Consider the following 12,447-nt stretch of genomic DNA (forward strand, 5'->3'; position numbering starts at 1 on the left):
AATATGCTAGGTTCTGTAACAGGGTTGAGCAGAGGATAGCATTTCCTTCTTATACTTTAGGGTACTTTCTTAGGTTAAGGTGGCCGGAGTATGGAGGGGGTCTCATGTTCTTGTGTCTGACTGTTTGGCATGATATTGGATTTCACGTTCTTTGCCTCACCCTCCTGACTGTAAGCTACATATCAATCCAATGGCAGTTTAATGACACTTCCCGTCAAGAAATTTTCCTTATTCCCTGCTGGTATCCTTCTGTCACCACCCCACAGAGTCATCTCCCCCCCATTTACACAGTTGCTTGATATATGCAGTAAATGTTACGAAATGTTATCAGTCCACTGGAGAGACATTTTCTGACCTTCTGTGCCTTTAAACTTTTAAAGGCTGAGCAAAAAATATCAACTAAAGTCAACAACTGTTATATGAGGCAAGGTCTACAAAATTTGGCAAATAGAAAACCCAGCTGAAGCCACAAATCAACTATGACCAGAGGACCAAATGGAAAATCAGCAGTGATCACTAAAGTTATTCAAAAGAATTTTAAAAACCTTAATCATATATGATTTTTAAACATTTATCCATGCCACAGGTGTGTTTCTGTCATTGTTTTGTTTTTTTAAACAGATAAAGATGCACAATGTCATATCAAGCAGATCTTCACACATCCGCATTTGGAACTAAATCCTGAATTTAACTCAAAGATCAAAGATTATTACTCTGAAGTCCCATTTGATGTGGTAACGCTGACAATTGGAGCAGAGACTTCTAAGTGTCAGTGCAAGGTGTACCTGCAGGAACGGGCAGGACCAAGGTATGAAGGAGCTGACGGGGGCTGAGGGGAGACATCATAGCGGGAAGCACACCTTGGAAGCAACCTTTGAAGATGGTTCAGAAAACCTGCGGCACAAGATCTGTTGGAGGGATTGCCAGGGTGTGAAATCCCTCTGCTTTACAGGTGCCATGTGGTTTAAAAGAACACATGAGTGCTCTACTGATCTAGTAACAATCTTTTTGTTTAATCTTTGTAACAATGTTGTAACAAGAGAGGATCTTGTGGTATGAAAAGTATTAAAGAGGACTCATTTGGGGAAAATTGAGTTTATTGTTACCTTCATGTGTTTCGGTAGTTGAAGAGTTCATCCTTCTGAACAGTAGCCTCCTCTACCCCAACCCAACTCCTCAAGTTTTTGAAGATTCAGATGTTAATTACTTAATAAACATGTTGGTGACAATTTGTGGACATAGTAACACTAACTTTCTTAGTCTCATGGGATTTTTTTCTGTTGACTCTTTTGAGAGTCATCAACTCTTTGGTTTATAATTTGAACAGAAGATAGAATTTTATGACATGCTACGTCCATGGCAAGAAATATACTCATTTTCCTATGTTGTAGGGAAAGAAATGCACCCAGCATTCCTGAGAGCTCAGAAAGTGTAATAGAAAGGAAAGAGGATTCAAGTCAGGCCAACCTGGGTCCCAACCCTGACTCTACCATACTCTACTATATTTAAAACGGGGACTATCATAGTTTTTGTATGGAGTTGTGAGTATTAAATGGGATAATGTATGACCCTGACAGGTGGTTAATAATATTAGTCCCCTTCCCTGTAATTGATAGGGGACATGACTAGCTCTGCAAGATAACTCTTGGTATACCGAAGCACAATGAAACATAAGTTAAAATAGTTTTTTCACATTTTAGGATTCTTATGAAATGGTGCAGATCTTATCTGTTTTTAATGAAAATTGTATACATTTAATAAATACTGATGTATGAATCAATTTGGGTTGTCTCTCTCTCTCATTCTCTCTCCAGCTTTGCCAACTACCCTCTGGGCTTAGGGATGAACAAAATCTCAATGCTTGTGGTGGATGAATCTCCAGTCCAAGGTGAGACCCTGATCACATACAAACTCACCATCTATAGAGAAGACCGTCCAAGTCTGCCTTTGTTTGAGGACTTCACAGCATGCGGTTTTGTGCAGGTAAGTGAATTTTACATTTGCACATGGGTTGAATTGGGAGTGATCCTTTAACCCAGGTGAAAAATGCCAAATGAAGATTATTAGAAAAAAGTGGATGCTTTCAAATCCAAATAATTGTGGTCTCATTTCAAAAAAGAGTACCAGCCAGGTATCTAAGATACCTTTTTGTGAGTGATTTTCTTTTAAGTGTGGTGGCTATTCCCTGCACTTATAGTGTGCAGTGGATTTATTGTGGTTAATATTGAAAAAAATGTCTGAGTACTCGCACTTAGTTATGAAATTGCTTTTACATTTCCTGTTTAAATTGTGCTGTGTTTCTTGGATTTGTCCCTGGAACTACTTTGAAATTTTAAACTAGATTCAGTGGAGTTTGTTTTAAAGAATAAGAGGAAAATTTATGAAACTATTTTACAAAAGGGATACCAGATGAACGAAATTAAATTTCCTTGGGTAGATACATTTCGCCTTCACTTCTTGTACCTTCATCATTTCTAAAGTTTGTAGTTGCTCCAGTGAGCAACACATACCATTCTGTAGCCCTGGTGATTTTGGAGGAGGGTGAACATTACCCAGAGACTTTGTCTTATTTGGTGGTTCTTTCTTCTGTGTTTTCATTTTTTAGGAGTCTGTGTATAACCTTCTATATTTGCCTACATCATACACCCTGGCTACAAGTGATTCCAGGGAAGTAGTAATTGATACTCTTACCATATCTACTAATCCACTTAGACAGAATAATTGCACCTATGTCGTGTCTCAGTGATTGATATGCTAGTGGGAGCATGAACCACAGACGGTTAATAAAAAAGAGAAACGGCTGACTGGGCCTCAGTGAGTAGGATGGATACCATGTTTTCTTAAATGTAGTGGCCATATAGAGTGTTCTCTCCCCTCTATGCACCACCACCACAATCTCATCTCTTCTCAAGAATTTAACACTATTTTGTAAGGGTACTCATTGCTGAGATTTTTATTTTTCAAGAAAATATACACCTGTGATTTATGAACTACCACCATCTCACAGGGAATTTCACAGTGGTGTATAGATTGGTCTAAAGCAGGACAGAACCATTATTCTTAAAGATATTAGTAGGTGTACTTAAAAAAAAGATAGGAGGGGGAGACCTTCAAGATGGCGGAGGAGGAAGACGTGGAGATCACCTTCCTCCCCACAAATACATCAGAAATACATCTACATGTGGAACAACTCCTACAGAACACCTACTGAACGCTGGCAGAAGACCTCAGACCTCCCAAAAGGCAAGAAACTCCCCATGTACCTGGGTAGGGCAAAAGAAAAAAGAAAAAACAGAGACAAAAGAATAGGGACGGGACCTGCACCAGTGGGAGGGAGCTGTGAAGGAGGAAAGGTTTCCACACACTAGGAAGCCCCTTCACGGGCGGAGACTGACGGTGGCGGAGGGGGGAGCTTCGGAGCCACGGAGGAGAGCGCAGCCACAGGGGTGCGGAGGGCAAAGCGGAGAGATTCCCGCACAGAGGATCAGTGCCAACCAGCAATCACCAGCCCGAGAGGCTTGTCTGCTCACCCGCCGGGGCGGGCGGGGGCTGGGAGCTGAGGCTCGGGCTTCGGAGGTCAGATCCCAGGGAGAGGACTGGGGTTGGCTGTGTGAACAGAGCCTGAAGGAGCTAGTGCGCCACAGCTAGCCGGGAGGGAGTCCGGGAAAAAGTCTGGACATGCCTAAGAGGCAAGAGACCATTGTTTCGGGTGCGCGAGGAGGGGATTCAGAGCACCGCCTAAACGAGCTCCAGAGACGGGCACGAGCCGCGGCTATCAGTGCGGACCCCAGAGACGGGCATGAGACGCTAAGGCTGCTGCTGCAGCCACCAAGAAGCCTGTGTGCAAGCACAGGTCACTCTCCACACCTCCCCTCCCGGGAGCCTGTGCAGCCCGCCACTGCCGGGGTCCCATGATCCAGGGACAACTTCCCCGGGAGAACGCACAGTGTGCCTCAGGCTGGTGCAACGTCACGCTGGCCTCTGCCGCCGCAGGCTTGCCCCGCATCCGTACCCCTCCCTCCCCCTGGCCTGAGTGAGCCAGAGCCCCCGAATCAGCTGCTCCTTTAACCCCGTCCTGTCTGAGCGAAGAACAGACGCCCTCAGGCGAACTACACGCAGAGGCGGGTCCAAATCCAAAGCTGAACCCCGGGAGCTGTGCGAACAAAGAAGAGAAAGGGAAACCTCTCCCAGCAGCCTCAGGAGCAGCGGATTAAATCTCCACAATCAACTTGATGTACCCTGCATCTGTGGAATACCTGAATAGACAACAAATCATCCTAAAATTGAGGCAGTGGACTTTGGGAGCAGCTGTAGACTTGGGGTTTGCTGTATGCGACTGACTGGTTTCTGGTTTTATGTTTATCTTAGTTTAGTGTTTAGAGTTTATTATCATTGGTAGATTTGTTTATTGATTTTGTTGCTCTCTTCCTTTTTTTCTTTATATATATATAGATATATATATATATTTTTTCCTTTTTCTCTTTTTGTGAGTTTGAATGTGTATGCTACTTTGTGTGATTTTGTCTGTATAGCTTTGCTTTTACCATTTGACCTAGGATCTGTCTGTCCGTTTTTTGTTTTTGTTTTCTTTAATACAGTTTTTAGCGCTTGTTATTGGTGGATTTGTTTTTTGGTTTGGTTGCTCTCTTCTTTCCTTTTTTTTTTCTTCTTTTTTTATTACTTTTTAATTTTTTTAATTTTTTATTTTAATAACTTTATTTTATTTTATTTTATTTTTTCTTTCTTTCCTTCTTTTTTTCTCCCTTTTCTTCTGAGCTGTGTGGCTGACAGGGTCTTGGTGCTCCAACCAGGTGTCAGGGTCGTGCCTCTGAGGTGGGAGAGCCGAGTTCAGGACATTGGTTCACCAGAGACCTCCCAGTTCCATGTAATATCAAATGGCAAAAGCTCTCCCAGAGATCTCCATCTCAACGCAAAGACCCAGCTACACTCAACTACCAGCAAGCTACAGTGCTGGACACCCTATGCCAAACAACTAGCAAGACAGGAACACGACCCCACCCATTAGCAGAGAGGCTGCCTAAAATCATAATAAGGTCACAGACACCCCAAAACACACCACCGGATGCGGTCATGCCCACCAGAAAGACAAGATCCAGCCTCATCCACCAGAACACAGGCATCAGTCCCCTCCACCAGGAAGCCTACACAAGCCACTGAACCAACCTTACCCACTGGGGGCAGACACCAAAAACAACAGGAACTACAAACTTGCAGCCTGCGAAAAGGAGACCCCAAACACAGCAAGTTAAGCCAAATGAGAAGACAGAGAAACACACACAGCAGATGAAGGAGCAAGGTAAAACTCCACCAGACCAAACAAATGAAGAGAAAATACGCAGTCTACGTGAAAGAGAATTCAGAGTAATGATAGTAAAGATGATCCAAAATCTTGGAAATAGAATGTAGAAAATACAAGAAACGTTTAACAAGGACCTAGAAGAACTAAAGAGCAAGCGAACAGTGATGAACAACACAATAAATGAAATTAGAAATTCTCTAGAATGAATCAATAGCAGAATAACTGAGGCAGAAGAACGGATAAGTGACCTGGAAGATAAAATAGTGGAAATAACTACTGCAGAGCAGAATAAAGAAAAAAGAATGAAAGGAATTGAGGATAGTCTCAGAGACCTCTGGGACAGCATTAAACGCACCAACGTTCTAATTGTAGGGGTCCCAGAAGAAGAAGAGAAAAAGAAAGGGACTGAGAAAATATTTGAAGAGATTATAGTTGAAAACTTCCCTAATATGGGAAAGGAAATAGTTAATCAAGTCCAGGAAGCACAGAGAGTCCCATACTGGATAAATCCAAGGAGAAAACGCCAAGACACATATTAATCAAACTATCAAAAATTAAGTACAAAGAAATAATATTAAAAGCAGCAAGGGAAAAGCAACAAATAACATACAAGGGAATCCCCATAAAGTTAACAACTGATCTTTCAGCAGAAACTCTGCAAGCCAGAAGGTAGTGGCAGGACATATTTAAATTGATGAAAGGGAAAAGGTTACAACCAAGATTATTCTCCCCAGCAAGGATCTCATTCAGATTCCATGGAGAAATTAAAACCCTTACAGACAAGCAAAAGCTAAGAGTATTCAGCACCACCAAACCAGCTTTACAACAAAGGTTAAAGGAACTTCTCGAGGCAGGAAACACAAGAGAAGGAAAAGACCTACAATAACAAACCCAAAACAATTAAGAAAATAGGAATAGGTAATAGGTAATAGGAACATACATATCGATAATTACCTTACATGTAAATGGATTAAATGCTCCAACCAAAAGACACAGACTGGCTGAATGGATACAAAAACAAGACCCGTATACATGCTGTCTCCAACCAACCCATTTCAGACCGAGGGACACATACAGACAAAGTGAAGGGATGGAAAAAGATATTCCATGCAAATGTAAAACAAAAGAAAGCTGGAGTAGCAATTCTCATATTAGACAAAATAGACTTTAAAATAAAGACTATTACAGGAGACAAAGAAGGACACTACATAATGAGCAAGGAATCAATCCACGAAGAAGATATAACAATTGTAAGTATTTATGCACCCAACATAGGAGCACCTCAATACATAAGGCAAATGCTAACAGCCATAAAAGGGGAAATCGACAGTAACACAATCATAGTAGGGGACTTTAACAGCCCACTTTCACCAATGGACAGATCATCCAAAATGAAAATAAATAAGGAAACACAAGCTTTAAATGATACATTAAATAAGATGGACTTAATTGATATTTATAGCACATTCCATCCAGAAACAACAGAATACACTTTCTTCTCAAGTGCTCATGGAACATTCTCCAGGATAGATCATATCTTGGGTCACAAATCAAGCCTTGGTAAATTTAAGAAAATTGAAATCATATCAGTTATCTTTTCCAACCACAATGCTGAGATGAGATATCAATTACAGGAAAAAAAAATGTAAAAACTACAAACACGTGGAAGCTAAACAGTACACTACTTCATAACCAAGAGATCACTGAAGAAATCAAAGAGGAAATAAAAACATACCTAGTAACAAATGACAATGAAAACACAATGACCCAAAACCTACGGGATGCAGCAAAAGCAGTTCTATAGCAATGCAATCCTACCTCAAGAAACAAGAAACATCTCAAATAAACAACCTAACCTTACACCTAAAGCAATTAGAGAAAGAAGAACAAAAAAACCCCAAAGTTAGCAGAAGAAAAGAAATCATAAAGATCAGATCAGAAATAAATGAAAAAGAAATGAAGGAAATGATAGCAAAGATCAGTAAAAATAAAGCTGTTTCTTTGAGAAGATAAACACAATTGATAAACCATTAGCTAGACTCATCAAGAAAAAAAGGGAGAAGACTCAAATCAATAGAATTAGAAACGAAAAAGGAGAAGTAACAACTGACACTGCAGAAATGCAAAGGATCATGAGAGATTACTACAAGCAACTATATGCCAATAAAATGGACAACCTGGACGAAATGGACAAATTCTTAGAAAAGCACCACCTTCCAAGACTGAACCAGGAAGAAATAGAAAATATAAACAGACCAATCACAAGCACTGAAATTGAGACTGTGATTAAAAATCTTCCAAGAAACAACAGCCCAGGACCAGATGGCTTCACAGGCAAATTCTATAAAACAGTTTGAGAAGAGCTAACACCTATCCTTCTCAAACTCTTCCAAAATATAGCAGAGGGAGGAGCACTCCCCAACTCATTCTATGAGACTACCATCACCCTGATACCAAAACCAGACAAAGGTGTCAGAAAGAAAGAAGATACAGGCCAATATTACTGATGAACATAGATGCAAAAATCCTCAACAAAATACTAGCAAACAGAATCCAACAGCACATTAAAAGGATCATACACCATGATCAAGTGGGGTTTATCCCAGGAATGCAAGGATTCTTCAATACATGGAAATCAATCAATATGATAAACCGTATTAGCAAGTTGAAAGAGAAGAACCATATGATCATCTCAATAGATGCAGAAAAAGCTTTTGACAAAATTCAACACCTATTTATGATAAAAACCCTCCAGAAAGTAGGCATAGAGGGAACCTACCTCAACATACTAAAGGCCATATATGACAAACCCACAGCCAACATCGTTCTCAATGGTGAAAAACTGAAACCATTTCCACTAAGATCAGGAACAAAACAAGGTTGTCCACTCTCACCACTGTTAATCAACATAGTGTTGGAAGTTTTAGCCTCAGTGATCAGAGAAGAAAAAGAAATAAAAGGAATCCAAACTTGAAAAGAAGAAGTAAAACTGTCACTGTTTGCAGATGACATGATACTGTACATAGAGAATCTTAAAGGCTCTACCAGAAAACTACTAGAGCTAATCAATGAATTTGGTAAAGTAGCAGGATACAAAATTAATGCACTGAAATCTCTTGCATTCCTATACAGTAATGATGAAAAATCTGAAAGAGAAATTAAGGAAACACTCCCATTTACTATTGCAACAAAAAGAATAAACTAGTTAGGAATAAACCTACCTAAGGAGACAAAAGACCTGTATGCAGAAAACTATAAGACACTGATGAAAAAAATTAAAGATGATACAAACAGATAGAGAGATATACCATTATCTTGGATTGGAAGAATCAACATTGTGAAAATGACTATACTCCCCAAAGCAATCTACAGATTCAAGGCAATCCCTATCAAACTATCAATGGCATTTTTCACAGAACTGGAACAAAAAATTTCACAATTTGTATGGAAACACAAAAGACCCTGAATAGCCAAAGCAATCTTGAGAAAGAAAAACAGAGCTGCAGGAATCAGGATCACGGACTTCAGACTATACTACAAAGCTGCAGTAATCAAGACAGTATGGTACTGGCACAAAAACAGAAACATAGATCAATGGAACATAATAGAAAGCCCAGAGATAAACCCATGCACACATGGTCACCTTATTTTTGATAAAGGATGCAAAAATATACAATGGAGAAAAGACAGCCTCTTCAATAAGTGGTGCTGGGAAAACTGGACAACTACATCTAAAAGAATGAAATTAGAACACTCCCTAGCACCATACAGAAAAATAAACTCAAAATGGATTAAAGACCTAAATGTAAGGCCAGACATTATAAAACTCTTAGAGGAAAACATAGGCAGAACACTCTATGGCATAAATCACAGCAAGATCCTTTTCGACCCACCTTCTAGGGAAATGGAAATAAAAACAAAAATAAACAAATGGGATCTAATGAAACTTAAAAGCTTTTGGACAGCAAAAGAAACCATAAACAAGACAAAAAGACATCCCTCAGAATGGGAGAAAATATTTGCAAATGAAGCAACTGACAAAGGAGTAATCTCCAAAATTTACAAGCAGCTCATGCAGCTCAATATCCAAAAAACAAACAACCGAATCCAAAAATGGGCAGAAGACCTAAATAGACATTTCTCCAAAGATGATATACAGATAGCCAAGAAACACATGAAAGAATGCTCAACATCATTAATCATTAGAGAAATGCAAATCAAAACCACAATGAGGTATCACCTCACACCAGTCAGAATGACCATCATCAAAAAATCTACAAACAATAAATACTGGAGAGGGTGTGGAGAAAAGGGAACCCTCTTGCACTGTTGGTGGGAATGTAAATTGATACAGCCTCTATGGAGAACAGTATGGAGGTTCCTTAAAAACTAAAAGTAGAACTACCATATGACCCAGCAATCCCACTACTGGGCATATACCCTGTGAAAACCATAATTCAAAAAGAGTCATGTACCACAATGTTCATTGCAGCACTATTTACAATAGCCAGGACATGGAAGCAACCTAAGTGTCTATCAACAGATGAATGGATAAAGAAGATGTGGCACATATATACAATGGAATATTACTCAGCCATAAAAGTAAACGAAATTGAGTTATTTGTAATGAGGTGGATGGACCTAGAGACTGTCATACAGAGTGAAGTAAGTCAGAAAGAGAAAAACCAATACTGTATGCTAACACATATATATGGAATCTAAAAAATAAAAAAAGGTTCTGAAGAACCTAGGGGCAGGACATGAATAAAGATGCAGAGGTAGAGAATGGACTTGAGGACATGGGGAGGGGCAAGGGTAAGCTGGGACGAAGTGAGAGAGTGGCATGGACATATATACACTACCAAATGTAAAATAGATAGCTAGTGGGAAGCAACCGCATAGCACAGGGAGATCAGCTTGGTGCTTTGTGACCACCTAGAGGGGTGGGATAGGGAGGGTGGGAGGGAGACGCAAGAGGGAGGGGATCTGGGGATATATGTATACGTATAGCTGATTCACTTTGTTATAAAGCAGAAACTAACACACAATTGTAAAGCAATTATACTCCAATAAAGATGTTAAAAGAAAAAGATAGCAAAGAGTAGTGTTGTATGGTTATGAAGCAATGGATTAAACAAAATTAAGTAGGTTTCTTTACTGTAGGACTTCTTTGAATGTTTCAGATACTTATTTAAATGGTGGGCTTTCAAAAGAAGAATATGTAGTGTCCAGCATTTCCAAACTTATTTGACATCTTTTTAATGGACTACCTGTTGATATTCTTCTGTGGAACACAGTTGGGGAAACAGGGGTCTAGACTATGGAGAAGACTTCAAGATTATGTTCCTCTCAGTTATCCACTTTTCAGTTTGCTTTCTTAGGGTTGCTATACCTCAGTCTTTTTCCAAGCTGGAAAACAAATTATAGAGCCACACCAAAAATGTTCATGAGGGAGGGAACCAAAACCTAGAGGGAGGTGTGTTTTTGTCTAAGTGTGTGTATGCAGTGTGTGTGTAGTTATTTCCAAACTAAATATTCTCACCTTTAGTGTGTGACTATGTTTTTCCATTTTTCTTTTTCTGACTCTAATATTTTATATAGAAACTAACTCTTAAAATAAATCATCTTTGAGGGAAAGCTAAGAGTATGAATGATTTTTTCCAGAATATTTATGGTTACCAACAACAATTATTTTTACTTCAAAAAGCACCATAAATTTAATTTTAATGTAGATTTTAATTTTCAAAAGTCTCTATGGGTAACTACCTTTTTACTGGTCAGTAAACTTGACTTTTATATGGAGTAAATATATAATGAAAGTTACAAAGTAACGCAAAATTTCTACATTAAGGCATGAAAGAATGTATTTTTACTTTTCACTTTTCATGTTAGGTTTGTGCTATTGAATTTTTGCTGTATCTTTTGAAATGTAATTGTTACCCACAATTATTGGCATAGCTGTATATTTTGTTTCCACTCTAAACTTAAACATGGTAAATGACTCATTCATTATTTTGCTATATGCAAAACCCATTTAAAATTTTTTAAATTTCTAAGTGTTCATAAAAGTGTAAAATCCTTATGCTGGTTCTTTTAACACTGACATTCATTTCAGGAATATATATTCCTACCTGGCTGTCATTTGAAGAGACCTTTGTACATTTAATTGTAATTATATACATGATAAATATCTAGAGAGGTGTCAGTAGGAATGGAGATGATACCATGAGTAGAAAGGGACGTTGCAGAGGTGGAATCTGCAGGATTTGCCCACTTGTCTCTGATTTATCCTTTCTTTGTCCTTCTTATGACACTATTCTGGTTCAGTTCTTGTTACTTGTTGACTCAAATACTAAAATAATCCCCAGCTTTGTTTCCCTGTATCTGTCTGACTCTTTTCCAGTTCAGTTTTGCAAGCTTGATCTTGATCAACTTAAAGCGCACTCTGTCATAGGCTTTGCCAAAAATGCTCCAAGCTCTCCCTCTGATGGTCATTCACTTCTCTCATGTTGGTCCATATGTGTTTTCAGCCTCATGTCTCATTGTTTGTCAGTGTATTTTATGCTTCTGCTAACCTGGCTTATTTACCCTTCCCCAGACGTGCTTCCCAATCCTGTGACACTGTCTGGGGCTGTCCCTTCCACTGGAAACTAAAATGAGTTTATTTGATGTCACGCCAGAAGCTGTAACTTGGATTTAGGTGTAGGAGTTTTGATCCAAGTTGTATAAAAAAGAGTTCTTTAAAGGTCAAAACTGCTCCCAAATAGGTATTATTGACTATCATTTACTATGTGCCAGGCTCTGTCGTAAATGCTTTAGATTTAGTTATAGTCTCTTTAATCCTTACAGCATCCTTATAGATTGAATTCTACTCTTAGCCCTCGGTTTCAGAGGAGAAACTCCAAAGATCAGAGGGGTTAAAGAAATCGCCCAAGGTCACATAGCTAGTGAGTGGCAAGGCTTGGATTCAGATCCAGTTGTGCCTAGTTCCAAAGTCCATGTTGTATCACGTCGCCTCCTGGCTCCCTCACGGGTGGGGACTTTTCTGTGCCAGGAAGTATTCAAGCATCAATTGGAAATCCATCTCTCAAGGAACAGATGAGGAACTGGATTAGATGATTTTTAAG

At 39.3% G+C, this 12,447-nt stretch overlaps 1 protein-coding gene across 3 annotated transcripts in view; it reads left to right on the forward strand.

Annotated features, from left to right (window-relative positions):
- The window catches only part of CPED1 (cadherin like and PC-esterase domain containing 1), a 296,363-nt gene that overhangs the window by 142,811 nt on the left and 141,105 nt on the right, over positions 1 to 12,447 (forward strand). For all 3 annotated transcript variants that reach the window (XM_068549367.1, XM_068549369.1, XM_068549370.1), the window contains exons 14-15: positions 622 to 808; positions 1,815 to 1,983. In XM_068549367.1, the coding sequence (XP_068405468.1) occupies positions 622 to 808; positions 1,815 to 1,983 (356 nt within the window). The remainder of the gene's footprint in view (positions 1 to 621; positions 809 to 1,814; positions 1,984 to 12,447) is intronic.

Source organism: Eschrichtius robustus, chromosome 8 (genome assembly GCF_028021215.1).
Source record: "Eschrichtius robustus isolate mEscRob2 chromosome 8, mEscRob2.pri, whole genome shotgun sequence".
Classification (NCBI taxonomy): domain Eukaryota; kingdom Metazoa; phylum Chordata; class Mammalia; order Artiodactyla; family Eschrichtiidae; genus Eschrichtius; species Eschrichtius robustus.